This window comes from Phalacrocorax aristotelis, chromosome 3 (genome assembly GCF_949628215.1).
Source record: "Phalacrocorax aristotelis chromosome 3, bGulAri2.1, whole genome shotgun sequence".
NCBI classification, from domain to species: domain Eukaryota; kingdom Metazoa; phylum Chordata; class Aves; order Suliformes; family Phalacrocoracidae; genus Phalacrocorax; species Phalacrocorax aristotelis.
The window spans coordinates 2,811,905-2,833,955 of NC_134278.1; the positions used below are offsets into that span (position 1 = coordinate 2,811,905).

Consider the following 22,051-nt stretch of genomic DNA (forward strand, 5'->3'; position numbering starts at 1 on the left):
GCTCTTACCAGAAGTCCATCCTTCCTTCCTCCCCCCAGATATTGTTGAAGCCCAGCCCTCCTCTTTTATGCTCATTTAGCAAAAAAAAAAAACAAACCAAAACCCACCTAACCCGATTGCTTCTCTCCTCAAAGGAACACTGATCAGACAATTAGGCTTTGCGTTTTTGTAAGATGGTATATGCTTATCAAAGCTGCCATGAACTTTAAAGCAGTAAAACCACTGAAATTTAGTGTGCCTTTTAGGAGGAGGCCCTAAACAGCCACACCTCCATACCTGCTTTCCGAGAAGGAGAGACATTCCAACCCAGAGGGAAGGGTGCTGCCCATGCGAGAGTGGCAGATGCTGCATTCCTGCAGACCTAGCTCATGGAAAACAAGCAACCTGCAAGATGTTAACTGACAATTTCTCTTCATAGGAGGAGAAAAAACAGCCCTTTTTATCTCTTTACCATCTACTGACATTAAAATAGGTAAAAGAATATAAAATATTGTAGCACCTCAAGATTTACTTTAGCAACTGCAATCTTCCCTTCTTACTGTAAGCCTGAAAACAAAGATACACAGAAACAATTTCCTCTGCATTCAGTAGTGTTCTTTCCAACCTTACAAAGCTGTAAGATGGTGGCAGAATCAGGCTAAGCCCCTTAGATGTAGTGGAGCATCAAGCGTAACAGTGTCATCTTTCGAGCTTCTAATTCTAAAATTACTACCACAACAACAAAAGGGCAAGTTACCTCAAACTGATTCACACAAATAACTCCAAAAACTTGTTCAAAGTTCCTCAGGACAACGAATGTAAGACACTAAGAGGTACGAGGTGTCTCCTTTTCTTCACCTTTCATAATAAGCCCATAAATAATTTAGGGAACAAACCCTGAGAGTTTTTATATTCCATTTTCCAAAACCTAAGGAATTCCGCAGACTATATGTGATATTATCTCCCGACTCCCGGAGGTCCATAAAAGTACCTGTGTGACAATCACTGACAACATCATCAGGCACTTAACCACATTCTCAAGGAGAGCATCAAAGCGCATCCTGCCACAGACACTCAGCTCTGAACATTCAGATTAGCGTATTTCAAATTACCTCGAGAGATAAAGCGACACAATCTAAAACGATTGTGGAAAAGAGCATTAGAGTTGTTCGGCATGAACAAAGTTATTCCAGCTATTACTGATCAATCTCGTCGGATGGCAAGAAATGCCTTCTCTTGCATCTTTTCTGATATCTCATAACCATGTTAATCTGAGATCAAGAATTTGGATTTTAATCTCAAATAACCTCAAAACAAAGTTTCTTCATTTGATTTGTTAACAGGAAGCATACTTTAAAGCCTTTAAATCTTCTGTCAACACATTAGATCAACATAGGAAACAAGTATTTCAAACTTAAATCTCAGCTTTCATTGCCTTTTCGGTGTTTTGTTCGGTTCATGCTGTCAGAATAGCACAGGGTAATTTGTGAGTGTCATTTCCTTATTTTCATGCATTCAAAACAGAGTTTTGACTTGTTTTCTACCATTTCATAGAATTCCTACAATCAAATCAAATGTTACCCATTTCTGAATTGTTTTCGTAACAGATAAGCCTACACTGCAACTAAGTCAAAAAAGCCATTGGGCTAAAGTGGAAAACCCTGAGTCAAATCCTAATTCGATTGCAACGGAAGTCCAGAAAAAGACTGACGGTGTGGCAAATTCCAACCGACTCTTCTTAAAGCAAATTTGTTTGTCTGGTTTAACTGGTGGATTTAACAAGTCAAGAAAATTAACACATCAGTCTCCTTGGAGCTTAAACACCCTGGTATTCCAAGAATCAGATATAGACCAGCTTTAAAAACCAACCTGTTGACAGTTATCTCAAAATTGCTATCGAGATTTAAATAAAAGATAGGTTCCACTCAAACATTTAGCATGTCCGTATGCCACAATGAGGCCTCTTTTTTCTTCTTCTTTTTTGACGCTGGGAACTGCCCTTTACTGCCGATACCACTTTGCAATGGGAAGGGACTACTGCAAATTAATCTTTGCAGCAGAAGTCCACTCCTTCGATAACTCACAATCAGAAGCCTTTGCCAGCTCCAGAGAAGTTTGCATGAAGGACAGGCTGCTTAGCAACTATCACCACCAGCCTCCAAACATGTCTGCAAGCAGGTCAACAATGCTGAGGGTACTCCAAAACTTGCTGCTAGATTACATAGTCTATTAAAAGCCTTCAATTTAGTGAAGAATTAAGGTTGCAGGTACTTTATAAATGGTTTTAAGAAGAAAAAGTACCAGAGGTTAGGAATCTACGGAACACAATTTGAAGTTTAAACTTGAGATCACATGACATGTGAACCGGATTCATTCTTCATCTATTATCTTTACTCCTTCCCTCACATACAGTAGGTTATCACCGACTTGGCAAGATCAGAAAAGGTTTCTTTCATGTTCAGCTAAGGAACAGAAGGTGGCCAAGGATTACTCCTAGCAGTGGCGTGGCCACCCAGTTCTTATTTCAAGAGGATGTGGCTCATGTTAAAAGTAGTTTTCACTTACAATATGGACACAGAGTTTATAAGTAACAGGTAATCTAATTTGCCATGGTTAGGTTCGCCATAAAAAAAGGTAGAAGTAAATAGGTGTGACCCAACTGGTGGGAGGGGAATTGTTCATAAAAAAAATTAACACAGTCTCACTGGGTAACTTTCTTAAGCAAAACAAAACAGGACACAGGTCTTTTTTTTAAGCACATTGACACACACAAGCACAGTGCAAAGTTTTGTTAATTTTTTTTGTCTCTGACAGGAATTTGTGGAGGGTTTCTGCCTCACGTTTTCACTTTTGCTCAAGTCAAAGCATGTGATTTGTAGCAAATACACTTCCTCAAAAGCACGACTTGAAGCGCAGCAGCCCCCTTCTCTCCTGGCAGAACTCCTACTTCTTAGTTCTGCACCGGACAAGTATTTTATGTGTCAAATGTGCACCTCCTTGTGCAATTTAATCCCCTCTCATGCGACTAAAGACTCAGGAGGTGCACAGCAACGGCCTTGTGTGCTAGCCCTGCTGTCCTCAAGACATCGTCCCCATCCTTTGTCCTTACTCCTCTCTAACTTAAGGCCTTTCCAAGACAAACAGATCACCTTCAAACTTTCAATAAAGAAAACTATTTCTAGGTACTGCATCAACTCATCAGAAGTATTTAGACATATAATTTTTCTATCAGACGACATTTTTCAGCAAAGCACATGACTGGCAGCTGGATCCAGCCTAGCTTCAATGCACAGGTACAGAGTGTGCTCCGTAACACAGGTTTAAAATGAGTTCCTACAGAATAAACTCTGATAATAAACTGAAATAGCAATGGTTTTACCATAACGTCATTCAAACATTTACATTATTCTTTCCATTTCAGGTGAGGCTTATTTTTTCTCCCTTCTTCTAGCTTAGGCTGTTCAGTAACCTGATCAATAAAAAGCAGCAATGCATACTTGAGGGAGCTCAGCAGAAACAGCCATGCTTGAAGTGCGACTTCTACACAGAGATGCAACAGAGCTGTACAGGCAAAGCCAGCAATACAGGAAAATCTCATAGCACTGTTTTCACAAACATGAATTTCCTGTGAACTGTTTTGTCCCCACATAACACCCATATGGATGTTGAGAGAGGCAGACTTCCCTTTCTTCTGGATGTCAGCTATGAGTCTCGGGGATACAAACACTCTTTCCCTTCCCCCACAACTTCCTGGAACGTTTCTGCGTTATGAAACGTCGCATAAATCTGTTCCCTGTAAAACAAAGCTGAACTAACATCTAACCTAGAAATTTCATTCTCAGTTAGTTTTATACGTCAATATGAACCCTTACCCGCACAGCAAGCCGTTCCCCCGCAGTGTAAGGAGGTAACACAGCCAACTATGCCATTAGCGTTGTTTCCACACGCTCCCATCCTAATCCGAATTGCTCCTAGCCCAAGCAGTTTTAACACAGCAGGAATTATTATAATGCCAGAAAAGATACAGAGAAGCAAAAGCGCATGCAGTGTGATTAGCTTTCACCCATCTTCAGAGATGGTATTTCTTCCTTTAAATTGCTTTGCTGTCAAACAGCAACTGTACCCCACCACGCAAATGGTCCACTGAACTCAATATTCAATTTCTGGCTGTGTCCAAAGGCTGGTATTTCAAGCAAGATGTGTGAACAACTGGGGAAACACACACAAAACGCTGCCTGAGATGAGGCAGTTCTCCAGGCCGTTCTTACCTAATATCAGGCAAGATCCTGGTGTATTTTCAAGAAAATGTGTGCATTTTTCCATGACTATATACCAGTAATTGCCTCTCACTGTCGTCTTGGGGCAAGGAGTTCTGCAGATTAGTTCCATATATGGCATCGCATTCATACGTTTTCCTCATTTTCTGACTACACACATTCTTTCCTAAGGTAGAAAAAGTGAACTGTGCACCCCTAGGTGCTCCTGCTATCATATATTATTTTTTAAAGTCACAGCGTTAACCTGGTTACTTCTACCACTCTGGTCTTCCAGTTCATATTTATACACCCATACAAGAACACCTACATAATCACATCAGATTTCCCCTCTAGGCATCTTGACTGTCTGCATGCTGCTCTGGAAGATATGAGGAGAATCGATTTAATTGCGCAAAAATTGTAAGATGCTATAACCTGGATAAACAGGATCATTCTATTTTCAACTTTTGCTAAACCTTCCTTTAACTGGGATTTTTGCCTGCTACTCCACATATATCACATATTTTAGCGAGTTGTACAAGTAACATATATGCTTCTTCCCGTCACAGAGAGATTATTTACTTATAATTGGTTAATGCAAGTTTTTCACTGGTTAAGGTTCATTTTCCCCAACCAACACGCTCCCTATTGATAATTTTTGCAAAAGAAATCTATTTACATGCAAGTTCTGCCACCTCACTCTTCCGGCATTTCTCACGTAGTCAGCTACATTAAGATTAGCATTTTCCATTTTTATCAAGAGAGCACGAGACCCGTATTACTCCACACAGCAAGAGCTGATAAGTTGTGACTTATTTTCATCTTTCAGCCAGCTTTAAGGAAGGTTCGAGTCACAGAGCATCACAGCCAGATGAAAGCTGGCTTCACCTGTGCTCCAGGCAGGCCAAATGCTGTGCAACTGCTACGGCTGTGCCGCTCAGCATGCTCACTGCTGCTGCCTCCGCGCTGGGCAGCACCATCACAAGGCTTCTGGCTAGCTGAGAGCAGGCAGAGGGAGCTTGTGTGGGCTTGCACAAACGCCCTATCCTGGCTTTCTGTAACTGAGCAAACAATAGGCGAAAACAGAATCTGATAAGATCATATTTTGTTCTAAATATATTTCCTGAGCTTGGCAAAAGCTCCGGACACTTCACCTATTATTTAATGTAGTATCTAGGCATTTTGTAAACTTTCCTGCTAAAATAGGATACAAAGCTTGGCTCAGCAGATACCTTTTAATTCCCACGACCACAGCAGTAGTGTGTTAGAATTAATAAGCCCTTCCAATTCTTCGATTTTTTCAGAATTTAGAAGTCGCATGTGTTTTTTACCATCCATCCACTTTACACTTAACCCCTCAAAATGAGTGAACCAACAGTGCTCAGTCCTTGAGACTCCGATAATTGTTTCCCGGTACCATTTTTTCAACAGCTGAATCGTTGACAGCATTCTGTCTGTCTTGGTCCTAATCCTCATTTCTTCTTCAAAAGGATTAAAAGGTTCTTCAGCTTTATAAGAAGAAAAAAAAAAATCTTCAGTCCAAAGATGAACTATGGAAAGATTTAACACACTGGGCCATTCATTTCAACCCAACCACTGCCTGAAGTCCATTACTCATCTGAAATCAGCATTTTATTACCTACATACTGCATAAGTAGGATTTATTTAATTGCTCTTTTTCACTAAATTCTGTATTGGTTTTACTCTGTCAACAATCTTTAAGTTCAAAAATGGAAGACATTTCTCTTTCTGAATATTATTAGTAATAGCCACGACAAGGTAAACATCATTTACCTACAGCTCTGCAAGGTGACCTTGTTTTAATTACAAGGAAAGTAGTCCAAAATTATTTCTCCCCACAACCTTTTTCAGGGCTGCCATTTGTCTCAGAAAGAAAGTGGGAATTGGAATGGTAGAAGGATCTTATAAAAGTATTCATTTATAAGTAAAATATACTTGGGCTTTGTCTAGTTCCTCATCAAAGCAGAAATGATCAAGCTCAGATGTTGCAAGGCAACAAACCCCCTCAAGTCTAAGACAACAGTCTGCCCCTTCTCAGTTTCCGGAACTCCTTAAAAACAATCAAGTGGAGTTTAAGTATCACAACTTCATGAGCAAAAACATCGGCTGGGTGGATATACAAAAGCAAACTGGTTTAAATACAGGAATAGATACCTTAAAAGCAAACCACTTTTTAAAAATATTTAAAAAGATACTCAATAATTGAAATATCTACTACAAAGCGCTAATTATAAAAATATTACAAAGGCTGGAAAGAAAAAACCCAGCCTGGTTTAACACACTTGTCAGCTGCCGGTAGCTGCACTCATTCCTTGGAACAGTTTTTAGCCTGTGCCAATCCTTGGAGTCTCTCTATTCTGCAAAACAAGAGGAAAAGCATCTAGAAACCACAAATTGTGGCAAAAGTACATAGAAGTCAGCACTTCTTTCATTTTTAAGCATATTCTCTTAATAAAAAGGCTCAAAGGTGGTTTGTTGGGCAGATTTAATAAATGCTTTGTTTTACAAATACGATGGTTCATTCACAGGCCTGTGCAGACTAATACACAACTGATTTCTGAGCTTGTCTCAGTTACACGTGAATTACAGTTATGCCTGCAGTAGATAATAAAACTCCTTTGTCCGACCTGCCAAAAATAGTAAATTTTAAAGTCTTTTTAATAGGTCTTATTTAGGAAATGTAAAACAAGAGCACAAGCAAACTGATAGTGAAAAAAAAAAAAGGCTCTACAGGAAGCTAGAGCAATTAGAGTCTATTTGGAGGTTTTCCAAAAAATTAATTCCTATAAACATTCCAATTGTTGCCTAGGACTTATCTATTCACTTCAATCAAAATGAGTTCACACCCTCTTTCAAGCCCTAGCCACCAAGTAATAGTGCTAAGAGTAACCTTTGCAGCACACAGTAAATTCCCTGTTGATAAAGAAACTTTAGCCTTGACCTTTGCCAGAGAGAGAAAGACAACTACATAAGGCAAACAAAAGAGTCGACAAGTCATGCTAATGATACTATTCATTTACAGTGAGTCCCTGGAGGTTCACACATCCTTGAGAGGGGAGATTTTGATTTAAAGAGGTCACTTGGGGAAATTTGTGACAAAACTCAAGGCTCTCTAGCAAATAATTTTGTGCAAGCAACCAAAGAAAAGGTTGACCATTTCCACACAGTATCATTTTCATTTTAACACGAGACCATCACGCAACTAAACCTGCCCCCCCCATAGCCCGAGGTCAGTAACAAAGCCTACCCAGCCTGGAGGTCATCCGATAGATTTTAGAATTGATCTCTTGTACGCGATCAGATTACCAAAACCTGCACAGCTCTATTAAGGATTGCTCAATAAAATAACCGCTGCATTTCTCCATCTTGGGAAAGGTTGTTTTGTGGTTAAGGAATAACTAACAGGAGGATGCTAGATCTTTGAAGTCGTATGAAAAGAGACTTCCTTTTTTGAGAGCCAGTGTTTTACACGCATTTATTAACCCTCAAGTCTCTAAAGAAATGTGTAATTAATATCTTCAGTTTGTAGACACAGGAGAAAGTGAGGGCAATCAGTTATCACCTGGATTTTGAGAACATTCCTTAATTTCTAAAGCAAAATTTGAAACAGCTAGAGACGCCCTTTTTCCGAAGACCTAGAAATGTTTCACTCGCCATTACATCAACGCAATTTGTTGTCTCCGACAGCCAGGTCCCACACACCTCAAGATGGGTATGTATCAAAATATGGAATACATAAAGAGCATGTACATTTCTGATTCTGTACACATTCATTCCCAGGTCCCACGGGAAACTGGAAGGAGGGGTGGGTATATCACGTAGGAACTCCAAAGCCTGCTTCTCCTCTTTATCTCAGAGACAACCGAGAACAATACATCAGGTGTTTGGTCAGGTATTTGCCATTTTAACTGATCTGACTGGCAGGGATTTTTTGCAGGCAGACAGACGTGTTATGTAGATCTCTGGCCTGTGAGGACCACCTTGGGGAAACAGGGCAAATATGCACAACTGTGACGCAGGCTAATTCAGCCATTAAACTATTTACACCTACCCATCTCCCAGACTTCGTTTCTACCAGAGGGGATGGAAGTGGGGAAAAAATGCGTATTTCCAAAAGACATCGGTTGTTTTTCCAAATGTCACTCCCTGCCAGAGCATGGCTGAGTCATGACAAGTGGGGATGTGACAGCCCAGATTTCTGTTTCTAAAATCCTTTTCCCAGTTCCACAACTGACCCTGGCATCTTAATGAGAAATACCGCAAAGCTCTTACGATTTTCAAAGTTACCCTGTTTTGCAGACATCTCAAGAGAGCATTTACAATATTATTTACTTTTCTCTGTGTAATTAGAAGCACTCCAGGTTTGCCAGAATTCCTTCGGCTCACTTTAGTGCTAGACAAGTCTGACATCAAAATGAATTATTTCATAGCACAAGGCAAAGTTGTTGATGGTGGATTTGGAAAAAGAAGCAGAATCTCAGCATAAATTAACCCCCAAATTTAGAAGAACCATAACTAAAACTAACCTCTTCCGTGAGCTTATGTTTAAGATTCCTCTGACGGAGCTGCAGAAGCCAAGACAATTTAGCAGCAGCCTTTCTCAGGGGTATTACATGCTAGATGAGACCCTGTTCCAAATCCTCACTACTCCAGCTATGTTTTTGAGATATGTTGTCTCACTGTTTGCAGGCAAACCTTTAGTGCAGTTAATGGGCCTCCACTTTTCCCTCTTCTATTAAATCACCCCATATAAATTTACTGTGCTTCCTGCTTAGATTAGCAATGGGTATTTGTGAAAATGCAAATGAAGCATTCTTCGGTCTGGCACGCTGGTTTCTCACACTAGGCTCACCATCTTGTCTGGGACGTCAACGCGATTGCCAACGGATTCCTCCCTTGCCAGGGGGCACAATTTGCATGATGTATTCTCTCATGGCTGCACTACGAATATTTTTTTAAACATGTAATAGGGAGTATCAACTACGCAGCATTTGATTGGTTGCCATGTTTTAGAGAAACTATGAATAACATTCTTAATACAGCTGTGGCTGACTAGGCTTCCGGGAATCTCTTTATCATGCCATTTTTAGCAGTTTTAAAGGCTCAGATCAACACAGATATTTGGCAGCAAAACAATACACATGTTTCTGGAGGAGGCAGATATTGATACAAACAAAGCCACCCACCACACACAGCCTGTTTGATTTTAAGTAACTTATTAAAGCTCCAGACCCACTGACTGTATGCAATAAGTCTTTCAGCTGATGACAGTAGAAAGTACATATTGCACCTGATGATCTCTGTTTTTCCATTTGCTACCACTTGGGTTTGAGAAGTTTAAATTATCAGAGATCACTTCTACTGACCATTGACATACAGTTCGGCTTGACATGAAAAAGCTATGATATGTTGCATTTAAACAAAGCTCTTCTACGTGTTTAACTGAATTTTTCTCATTTTTGTCACCCCTAAGACCACTTTTTTTTTCTTCCAGAAAACAGATTATGATTGACTGTAGATGTCCAGTAACGGGTTTCTGCCTTTTCCTGCACCCTGTTATTTTGATTCATGCATATATTTTTTTCATTTCCTCCCCTTGCAAACAAGCAATAAATTAAGTAGTCACAACCTTAACCCTACGAATTGTTACAGGACTTTTCAGTTTCACAGTAGTTTAACAAATTGATGCCAGTTCTGGCATAAATTGGTCCCTACCCTTAGCCACCTTTCAAAGTATTTTTGATGCATGTAATGCCCCACTGCCAAGATGCTCCTAGAGCTGTCTAGCTCTAGGCGCTAAACACCTCTTCAGCATGTTCCCATTCCCCTTCTTACACAATAAATACAAGCCCATTACGAGAAAATAATTGTGAAGATTAATTTCATTCCAAAATGACACACTGTGCCCCGCTCAAATTATTTTGCAGATTTAAATTTCTCCTGTTCCATAATAGCACATGAGAAGAAATGAAACAGTTGACAGACCCATTAATTGCTAACACATGGTTTAGAGCAGGAAGCAAATGCAGTAAGCACTAGGTTTTCAAAGCAGCTTCCCAGCATGGTAAAATCAGCCTTATTTTATAGATGATGGCAATTACATTGCAGAAAGAATATATATCCTTTTTTTTTTTTTAAACTGAAAGCCCTCTGTCAAGGCCTACATTTCCCAGTTGTTAGCCTCGTATTTAATTTATGAAACCTGACCTTCCTAATTCAAAAATCTTACCTGGCATCTCCTTTTGAAAGGTTGGTGTTTACGGGATGAAGAATAACCTTGTTTGCATCCACATCCACCACACATTTTGTATGCAGATCAAGCTCTATAAAGAAATGAGAAAGTGTCAAGTGCTGCTCCTAAAGCACTAGGATTATATACACCATTACTTCCTCCAGACACCAAATTTATTCATGCAGTCTGACAGCCACCCATCAGCTAGAGAATAGAAACAGGACTATTGCCAAATTCCACTTCTAGAGATATTCTGATGGGATGGATCCTGTCCAGCTTTAAAGCATGCACTCTTTTCAAAACAAGAAAGAGCACTTAGGTTTCACTGAAGGACAATCAGCATACACAAGGCCGTATGAAATTTCTTCTGGGGAAAGAACCATTAGGCACGGTACCACTTTGACAGCTCTTCTTATTGCTCTCTCAGCGCCTCACACGCTCGGAGGGAAAGCTGCCCCTACCATCTGCAGCACATTTTCCCCGGCCACTGCTGCGATGCTGCAGCATGCCATGCCAGCTGTCAGTCCCGGGACACCTGCTCGGAGAAATTCAAGTCCCATCAAAAAAAAATTTAGGTGCGAGCGTGTAGAAAAGGGTTGATCCTTCCCCATATGCTCCCGGTCAGCTGGAAAGCCCAACTCTTCCAAATGACGCTAAGCAATGGGGTATATACTATGAGTAATAAGAATATTTGGAATGTATGAGAATTCTCAGCCATGGAGGCAGAGAAAACAAAATAAAAGCTTTAGATGAACTGACAACCATCCAAGGTATCCACCCAATGACAAATGGAGTTAGATATTAAAAAAAAAAAAGCACACAACCACTTGCAATCAAAGTCACTGCCTGCAGACATAGGGGCCTAGACTTAAACAAGTCCAGTCCTATGTTCGTACACCCTGATGCTGAACCTGGAAAGCGCAGCTAAGCGCTGATACCTATAAACATGATGCGCTAATCATGGCACTCCACAACGCCCTCGCACGCTGCGATGACGAGGGGCTCCACTGAATAACCTCCATACAAGCTTCAACACCTCAGCTGAATCACCGAAATATGCTCATGTCTAATCATGTTAATTATAATCCTCACCCTCCGTCATCTCTGCTCTTTCCTCGTCACCTGTACTCACTCTTTCACCTTACAGCATCTTATAAACCTGGACTGCAAATCTCTCAGGCAAAGACCACAGGTCTTAATTATTGTACAGGACCTTGCAGGCTTCTTGCTACTGTTAAATAACATAACAAGAGGAAGTCTCTTTCACTGACATTTTTGAAATTTTTTGCTACTTGAAACACAACAAAGAAAGCCAAAGCTCAAGATGACTGGTCATAGCAGGCAGTCCCACGAAACGCAATCCTTCTGAACAGAACTCCTCCTCTGTTATTAAACTGTGCTTTTGAAGGAAGAGATGGACAAGTTTCAGAAGCTAGTTTTTATTTTAATTTCTCTCCACACCCTGAAAGCCAATTTACCTATCATTAATATGCACTACAGGCTGGCTTAGATGAAATTATATTCTTCATACATCCCATATCCGACAAGCCACCTTATCTTGGGCTGGCTGGTTAAGGATTAATGTTCTGCATTGCAGCGACCTGCTTCTCCTCAACTACTGAAGAAGGTTTTTACGTGCTACTCCCTTATGCAAAGTGTGAGGTATGTGCACGCTGTATATAAGCAGTATGGCCTCTATCACTTTTTTTAATCCATCTCTTGATAGAGAATGCTGATGGCAGGTTTTGCATCCATGACTGCCCATTGAACTCAAGGTCTTGCTAATATTCATTAAATCTGTTTGTGAAATACCTTTAAGAAAGCACATAGGCAGGATATGTCACATGTCCTCAAAGGAGAAAAAGGAAGATTCAAAGCCAATTTGTCATGTACAACACACCTTGTCTTGATGATCGTCATCACAGAGGTAACGTTAAAGTCGCTCACCTAGGCGTCCTGCAGGCAGGGCACAGCAGTTTCGGAAGACCTGGTGAGCCAGCCTAAGAGCTACTGCCAAACAAGGAAGCCTCAGTCCTTCCTTCTGGCTACCTGGGCCTGTTGCTCACCTCCCACCACTACTGTGCTCATCAGACTCCTCTGTAAGTCACTTTAAGTTACTTCAGTGGCAGAAAAACTACCCAACATGAAAAACTGATGTATTCAGACACAGAAAGTTCTATCAGCCCAGTGAAAGGTCTGAAGAACATCGAAGGCCACGCAAACAAGTGGTAGACCAGTGGGGAGGGGAGGAGGTGGAAGAGTGAGACCTCGCAGCGGACATGAACTGCTATTTCAGCCCATGGTGTCCCATGAAGCAAATCCCAAAGAAACTGTTATATTCAGCCTCTAAACTAGGTTATGTATCTAGCCAGCCTCCAGGCTACTTATCCCAGTTACCTTGGCAAAAGACTCAAATGGCAACTCTCCTCTTAGCTGAAGAAACAGTTTAAATTCTGCTTTAGTAGCACATAATATGCTTTCTACAAGTTCTGGCTCCATTACAAAGCATGTTCTTTGACTCATTTCTGATTTCTTCAATGTTTCCCATAGGTTGAGAGATGAATCTTATATTAGCCACTACTGAAAGTCATATCATAATTCCCACCTCATTAAGTTTTCAATATTACTAAAGCAGGTTAGCCCTACAGACGAATTATCTTCCTGCTGTTTTGCATATGATCACACATGGACTCCACCCTTACTTTTACAAGTTTCAGTGTCTCCTGGGTAAGCAGTGTACTTGCTGCCCCTGAACAACAAGCAAAATTAGGACGCATCAAGATAAGATGTTAAACATGCACATCCATAAACACCACTTAGTGCATCTTGTATTAAGGACTCCTTTGTCAAGGCTTGGTATTATTTGTTTTTTCAACTATACAGTTTTGGGTTTTTTTCAGGCAGCACAAAATTTAGGAGAAGTTAAAAGATGACAGAAGTGGCTCACTGTCAAACTTTAGAGATTTATCAAAAGTCTTGTCGCTCAACAACATTTAAAATCTCACCTATTATTATTGCTAACCTGCTTCTTACCTTCAGTGATTGCCAAGCAAACACAATCAACTACTCATTTGCTTCATCAAATCAAGAAACTAATCAGCTAATTGCTTTTTGAAAAATTAACACTCAAACTCTCAACATCTCAAGAAACATTTATTGCAGGGGAGGAAAACCTCTGTTGTAGCTTCTGAGTAAGAGAGCTGCAAAGTCCATAATAAAAGGGTAACAGTATCTTAGTCACTTTTCCACATCTACGTTCCACAGCTGCGGAAGCGTTAAGCGAAGCTGGGCCGAGTGCAGCAGTATCATTCAGCTGCGCGCGCCCAAGCTACTCAGAGAGGCTCTCAGGTAACTTTTTACTTTACTTGTGATACTGGAAGGCAGGGCTTGAAGGAGGCCGTTCTCCTTCCCATTTCCCTTGATTTTTTAACTCCTCACAAAAATGTCCTAAGCCAATAAAAACTGGGATTCAAGCGATGCAGATCTTTGCTGAAACCACACTCGTGTAAATCCTAAATGACTACACCTTTCATAAGCCTTATAGGTGTTGTACAAAGAATTCACACCACCCATGTACACTTTGGGCTTTTCACTAGCCTAAGAAATTTGGTGCGATTCAAAAAGGGTGGGAAAAGTCAGTAAGCAGGAGAGAGCAAGAAAAACCAGGAGCAGCAATGGCAGGTTCAGCAGGCACTGGTATATTCCCAACAACAGGTAGGAGTTACATTCCCTGTGTAACAGCAGTCACGCACCTGGTAATCATAAGCTCAACATAGCAGAGTTTCCACAACAGCGTTAGGAAACGCTAGCAAAGGTGCAACTTTAAAATAGACTAAACAGGTTTGGGGCAGAGACAGAGAGTGGATGTGAATCCTGGAGGAAGAAGAGAAGAGTATTTTGGGAAACCTCCACCTTCATTTATGGACCAGTTAGGGAACTGCCTTCATAGATTAGCTGCAACTAGAGACAACAGTGGTTGGATAATGATGTACCCAACTCACTTCAGCAGAGGCGCAGAATCAAGCCGGCTGCCTCAGGTGGCACAACGAAAACATCTGAACTGCCATGGGGTGGTTCTGGAGCCTTTTCAAACACTACCCTAAAAAGTCATCCCACCGTTAAGGTTACTGTATTTCAGAACCAAACAAAATGACCCTAAAGAGAGCTTTTACAGGGAAGTTTGAAATAATCTTAAAATGGAAGATGATATGGTAAATAAGCTTGTCTGCAGTTTATTAAACTAGTGGTTGGGACCAGGGCATCATAACCGCTTTTAGTACAACAGCCACGGTAGCTGCAAAGTCTGTTACAACTTACGTGACCTTCCATATTTTCCTCTATATATACTCTATTTTTTTCACATTGTATAAGATGAATTAAGGGAAAGCATTTCCCTATTCATCAACAGCCTTTATTTCCATATAATTTTTTCCATCAGATTTCAATGTAAGAAATTAGTTTCTGATGGTTGACAGTTTTTCAGCCCTTTTGAATATCACTGGGCCCCAAACCCCACTGAGACAAAGATGTGGACCTGCTGTTATGACACAGGTCAAATAAAATTTGTGACAGATTCTTCCTGGTCCCACCCCCAGGTTTAGGGCAGCTGTACCGAGACCTAAGGACCCCCTGGAGACAGGACATTAAGCTCAATAGTGTCACCAGGAACAAGCTTGGCTGCTCTTGTAGAGTTTCAGAAAAAGCTAACTGAAGTATAAAAGATAATACGTGAAAGATTTAAAGTGCCTGTACTAAGCTCATAAGCCAAAACTGGCCACAAATACAAAAGCTCAAAATAATCTCCTGTAAAGACAGATGATATAAATTTTGTATTTGAAATTGCCAGTAGATTTTCAGGAGATTAACATTCTCCAGAAGGTCAGAACTGGAATGTTGTGGCCTGAGCCTTCAATTACATTAAGAAATTGCAGTTGTTTTCTTGTACCTTTCCTGGTCTAAAACAGTAAATGGCAATAACACTGAGAAATGTTTAAATAGTAACTAAAAATATTTAAAAGTTAATTTATCACACAGATTAAACGAATGCCACCTAAAAAAAAGAGGCTGTTTGGTTTTTTTGGTTTTGTTTTAAAGAAATCTGAAAGCAAGTTCAAAAACAACAGGTCCTCAAGTTTCCCTGCCAATGTTTGTTGCCTTAGAGTGACTTTTCTCTTTGCCATTTGCTATGTAGAAGCCAACACAAATAAAGGAAAACCTAACTGACTATATGAGAGAGTGTGAAAGTAACTTGCATCTAACAGACAATGCTAAGAGCTTAAATAGAAAATAATTATAAGACATAGTAACTGATACGTTCCGGACAAAAAGAGAGTAATTTGACTTGTCCCTTAAGTCTATGCAGGCATCTTTCAAGCTCCTCTGCTATATATATGAACTGTGCAAATACCATTCATGAAATTTTTAGTGTGCAGCAATTAAAGATCATTAAATATGTATGACAGCATCTGGAAGAGCACACAGTACACCTCATCATCAAGATTAGATAGGTCAGCTCAAACTCACGAGCACACTGAACGCAAGCAAGCACTCCTCACGTGTTAACACTGCATTGTCCAAACGGTAAAAAATGTATTCTATCTTCTGCTGTTACGTTTTCTGCAAGAAAAGAGCTCGCCAAGCGGCTTTAGTAAAGGCTCTCCGTGTGCCTGGACATTAACCTAACTCACAGTCAGTTCTGCTGCTGCGTGCACTGCTCAGCTCACAGAGCCTAAGTAAATAAATCAGTCTGGTGACCTTCTGATGCAGCAAAGGGCTCTGAGGAAGTTCAATGCACAACTCGGTGCTGCTGCTTTGTTTCAGGCTTCAGAGTTAACAGGAACGAAACGCAATCGTGTTTGCTCTGCCACCAACCACCCAAAAGCCAAGGCAGAACTATTCACTGTTCATCTGATCTGTTGACTCAGGAGGAGCAAGCAAACGTGAAACCAGAGCGGCAAGGTAATCTCATACTGCACTTCAGGCAGTCTCTAAAGGTGTAATTAGCACAAGAATTGTTTGCCTTTGTGGCATCCTCCTTGGACTGACTGGGAGTCTTGCTGGTTCCCTGAAAGCGGAGAGTAATCTTGTAACACCTCAGGAGTTCTTAAAATACAATTGCCTCAGTGAGGAAGGCAAGAGGAAAGACTAACTCTACATGCCTTACCCATTTGTGGCCGTATCTCTAGGTTAATCCTGACCGTACTACAAACACTATTTTGTAGGTTATCAATAATCACCAGGAAATATTAAAAGCTCTAGGCACTTGTTTATGACAAGGATAATGGTGAAGAAAAGTCTTGTATTTTTGCATATTGCCATCAGGATACAACAGGTGCCATTTCATATACTCTAATACCATAATTAATTTTGTAAGACTGCTTACACAAACTCCAATTTATAGAGAAATTGTTTCTGTTGTAATCTCCAGTGGGAAAACAAAAACACAAGAACAACCCCACCTCCTCCCCAAAACCAAAAACATTTTAAGTGACTGGAAATGCAACCTCCTCCAAAGAGTAGGAGGACATAAAATTAGCACCTAACACCATGGTCAGAGGCTTGCGCAGATACAGAAGCAAATTCCTTCCTTAGAAGCACTGGAGACAGGATCTTTATCATCAAAGCGCAAAAGGATCCCTGTTTAAACATAGAAACTAGTCTGGATGAATATACACATAAACATATTAGATATCTGAATGTATATTTACAGGCAATCCAGCTATTTAAACTGGAAGCCATAGGTCCCACACCAAATCCTACCAACAGTGTAACCTGGCAGAAGACGGGCTGCGGTCCCAGATGGTTTCAGCCCAGCCTGGCACACCCACACCACCACTCCCCACCTGCGCTGTGTAATGCCACCACCCAACTTTGTGCCAGCACGGTGACTTCTATTGCTCCTCAATAAAGTCATTCAAAGCACTAAACACATACCTTTTTTTTTCCCCCCCCAGTAAGTTTCCTGCCTTTCCTGTTCAAACAGAAAAGCATTAACCCAAGCGAGATGTAGCAAAACAACAGCAGTAGTTTTGACTGGCTTAAGGTGTCATCAGCCATACCCTCAAGCATAAGTCATATTCTTTTAGTACCGATAAAGGTGTTATAATTTCATTAACACTACACTGAATGGATTCAAAGGGACAGGGAAACACAAGGACTTAAATGTACTTATGGGATGCCTGTACACCAACATCACCTGAAAACAAAATATTCAGTAAGACAAATCTTAACTAAAAAGCCTTCAGCTGTCTTTTGCTTTGCTTCACAGTGTGGCCTGAGCTTTGCACAGCATTTGCCTGAAATATAACGAATATCTGCTAAGTGAAGTCAAACACTGACAATATTCACAAAAGGAAATCCACTGCAACTCTAAAATACAACAGTGAAAGAACTTAGTGAGTGTTATCAAAAACCCATCAAAAAAAACCCCAGCTTTAGTGAATGACAAACCAAGAAGAGAGAAGCTAAGAACTTTATCTAACAGAACAGCACTGAATTATTTAATTAATAGCATGCTGACAGAGATCCCAGTCTGCAAAGCATAAAGCAGGCAAAAAAGAAGTCACAATTGGCACCTACCAGAGCCTACAACTTCAGACACGATGCTGCAAGTGTGTTGATGTAAAAGTAGTTTTACAAACATGTGGCTTTCTCACACAGTTTGTAGGATTGGGGTCTAATTTTGATGCAAAAAAAGTAACCTGGATGCAGAAAGACCAAGAAATCGAAGTACAGTGCTTCCCCTCACTGCTAAAAATTAGTATTATAAACCTGGTCCCTAGGTCACCACTTTGCATCAGAATGAAGCAGGGCCCTCAACACTATCACCCTGAAATGCGAGTACTATGAATAACCAACTATTTGGTATAGAAATCCCTTCAACATGCATGCAAGGAAACTATTACACTTTTATGAGCTGTATAAATTAGTAATAGTTAAACATACCGCTTTTATTAACCTAATAAACCCTCGCCTTAAGAAATTCATAATTCAAACGCTAAAGACAACCACTACCACCGCCACAAGTAAACATAGAGTATTTCAAAGCTTAAATTCCAACAGTTGTAACCATCTGACAGGTTTGCAGTTTTAAGCCCTTCGGTGCAGAGGGAAGGAAAGAACATTACTCGTGATCCTGAAGAAAACAAATACTTGCTTCAGGTCCAAAGCCCCAGAACTTCATCCAAACACTGCTTAGAACAAAGTGCATGTTAGAGCTTCCAAGAAAGCTGCCTCTGGCCTCAAAGCCTATTAAAAAAAAGCAAAGCCACAGAAGTCTTACAACTGGATGACTCTTCAGAAAATCAGTTACACAAATTCTTAAATTTAACATTAAATAGGTAAGAAAAATACTTTACTTCATATCACTGTTCATTTTTATAAATTCTAGAAGCATCAGAAATATTACACGGAGGTAGAGGTGGTTTAGAACTGACCAAAACATCTGGACCGTGACAAATAATCTGCTCAAAAAAAAAAAAAATCCGGGACATTTTGTTTCAGGGAGAAAAAGGCATTGATCTTTTAGACTAGACTTACATGGAATTAGGTATTTCTCACAAAATAGGAGGATGCCTTAATAGCTGCAAAGCAGTTCTTACAGAGAGGAGGTACACGCCGACGGCCAAGCTGTGTGCCAAGGGCGTAGGGTTCAGGTCCCTCTTCTCTCTGAGGGAGAGCAAGGACTGATACTCAGGTGTCCCTCACTCCTGGATGAGCCTCCTAATAACCTGGCTTCAGCCACCCTCTCTAGTCCATAACATTTTTATACTTCTACAGAATAAAATAGTTGCGATACACTCTCCCATTCTCCCAGATTCGTGCAGCTCAGTGTTAAGATATTCCCCAGGAAGGCAGAAACCTCAAACAGATGCGCTGCTCTTGATCTATAATCTTCCACCATTTTTTCCCCTTTACTTCCACCACTTCTTCCCCACATATATTTTTTTGCAGAACTCGCTCCCTAGCTAGAAACAGCTTGAAGACCAATACATGTGCACAAACTCAGGGCTGATATGTAGAACATACACCAGGAGGGAGAGGTGCATTATTCATCCTTGGAGATTCAAAAGTTGACTGAAGGAGGCCCTGTGCAACCTTCTCTAATCTGACCTGCTCTAGCCAGCAGGTTGGACTAGAAACCTCCAGAGGTCCCTTCCAACCTGAATTATTGTATAATCCCGGGGGTAAAGAACACAACCCAGTCAGAAGGTGTCTGGGTCACAGCCAAGGAAATGACCTACGACAGGAAAGGGACGTGAGGAAGAGGAAAGTCCGTGTCTACCCCTGAAACAAGGCACCATCATTCAGCTGCTTTCCATCCCAGCTCCCACCAGCTTCTCTACACTATCGCTGATCTCCTCCCAGCCATTCTGCAAAGGGATGGGTCCCTCCTCTGTTTTGAAAGCTGCTACCAGAAATGCAACAAAACGCAGGTTTTGGATAAAACATCCTGTAACCCACATGACTGTAAGGGCATCAGCTCTATCTCCTCTGTTTTAGATGCAGGACTTGAGAGCTCTTGCAAACTCAGTTTGACATTCCGCTGTTTTTGTTTTAAAAAGTATGGAAATACTGGATTCAATACTGTAACCTTTTTTTCCCCTTATCTATTGAAAGGAATTACACAGTTACTTTGTTTCAGATAATGTGGAAGACAAAGGGCTTCCCCCCCGCCTTTTTGCTTCAGCTATTAAACTGACTTCACTTGATTCCCTTTCCCCAAAAGGAATTATTGGCATACTTCTGTGAGAATGTGGGGGAAAAAAAAGCCACCCTACGCGTTTCTTGGATTTTTGCCTTCTTCACCTTCCCATTCCCTGGCTGAAGTTGCCTTTTCATACTCACTTCCTCATAATCTAGAGCAAGTTTTTCTAATTAAGACAAGTAATAAACATTTAAACAGATGCCCAGACCACAGTCGGATTAACATAACCCTTAGGCAAGTTTTGCTGAGGGAAAAACGCCAAACCAACAAAAGAAAAAAAAAGAAAAACATCTTTTCTTATCAATTCGTGCTTCCCCTTCCATGTTTTCTGGTTTGTTTTTTTTTTTTTCCTTTTGTCCTTACAGTGCCTTTGTCACCTGGTTAACTCCATCTCACTCAGTCACCGAGGGGTAAGAAGAGAGGTTACAGAATTGAGGGCTGAATTGGCAGAGGGAAAAAATACAGAAAGAGGCTTTTTTTCCCCCTTAAAAATCCCAGAAAGCAGGAAGAAGGAAGAGGTCTCCCGGAGGGAACAGGGCACAGCCCGGCTGCAGAGCAGGTGCAAGAGGTGTGGAGAGGGGGTGCACCCCGGGGGAACGGGGCAAAAAATATTTAAAAAGGCTATAAAACAGGGCGAGTTTGGGAAAAAGATGTCAGGGGAGGGGAGGCGAGGGAAGACAGCCGTTTCGCGACAACTCGGCTTCGCCCACAAACCTACCTGTACCTACACACGCGTGCATAACAAATAAATATAGGCATACGCACACCCCTACCGACATGTACACCTGTAAACACGCCCCCGCGCCGCGACACACACCTATAGACCCACACGCAGGCACACCTGCCCCTACAGACACCTGTGGGGACGGGCAGCCCCCGGCCTCCCGCCCCGCTCCGCTCCCCCCCGCCCGGGCCCGCTCCCCTCACACGCCCCCGAGGACGGCGGCGGCGGGAAGCGGCGAGAGGAGGGTCTCACCTCGCCGGTTCATGGGGCGGACGCGCACCGCCACCTTCACTTTGGAGTCCCCCATCGCGCCGCTCCGACCTCCCCGGCTCCCCCGTCCCTCCTCGGCTTCCGTCTGCGGAGGGACAGCCGGCGGCGCGGGGAGGAGCGCGGAGCGGGGCGGCGGGAGGGAGGCGCCCTGCCTGACCAACGTCCCGCCGGACTACAGCTCCCAGCGTGCACCGCGGCCACCCGCCGGGAACGGGCGGGGCGGCGTGGCGCGGTGCACGCTGGGAGCTGTAGTCCTGCCCGCGGGCCCCGCCTGGAGGGGAAGCATTGCATACTGGGATATGTAGTCCTCCACAGCAGAGGGGTTTCATGAGGGGGTGCGCCCCAAATGGCGTTTGTTGTGTTGTACAACATGGCTCTGGCAGGGGACCCCAGGTCCTGCCACTCATCCCCTGGGTGGCTGCGGGTGAACCCCGTCGCACCTCACTCCCTTCCTTCTGCGTTGGGCCAATTTTGGGGGAATGCAGCAATATTTTGTGCCCAGCAGACAGCAGCATCACCACCGAGACCAAAAACCTCACCACAAAATTTACTCTGGGTGTAACAAACCAAGACGGAATTGCTTTGCTGGTCTGCAGGGTTGATATCCGTTAGAAATCACGTTGCATCAAATACCATGAACCGTAACCCAAGGTATAAACCACGGTTCTAGATGATGACCACATCTGGCTCCAATACTCTGTCAACACACTGTAATTAACGGGCCCATTGCGATTTGCTTAGCGAAGGCGGCTCACTCAAAAAGCTCAACAGTAATAATCAGAGACGGTTTGAGAAATATTACAATTTATCCCTATTAGACGGCTTGAGTGCTCCGCTGCTCAACCGCAGCTGCCGATTGCAAA

The 22,051-nt window shown here is 41.9% G+C and overlaps 1 protein-coding gene across 5 annotated transcripts in view; it reads right to left on the reverse strand.

Moving 5' to 3' along the window:
- KIF13B (kinesin family member 13B) overlaps nt 1-21,348 on the reverse strand; it is a 127,723-nt gene extending 106,375 nt beyond the window's left edge. For 2 of the 5 annotated variants that reach the window (XM_075086533.1, XM_075086530.1), the window contains exons 1-2: nt 21,171-21,348; nt 10,486-10,579 (exon numbers count right to left, since the gene is read on the reverse strand). In XM_075086533.1, coding sequence (XP_074942634.1) covers nt 10,486-10,579; nt 21,171-21,225 — 149 coding nt within the window. In that variant the 5' untranslated portion in view covers nt 21,226-21,348. Of the gene's footprint in view, nt 1-4,914; nt 4,932-10,485; nt 10,580-21,170 lie in introns of those variants that run through there. The other 3 variants (XM_075086534.1, XM_075086532.1, XM_075086535.1) reach the window with 2 other exon arrangements.
- Between the last annotated feature and the right edge of the window lie 703 nt (nt 21,349-22,051).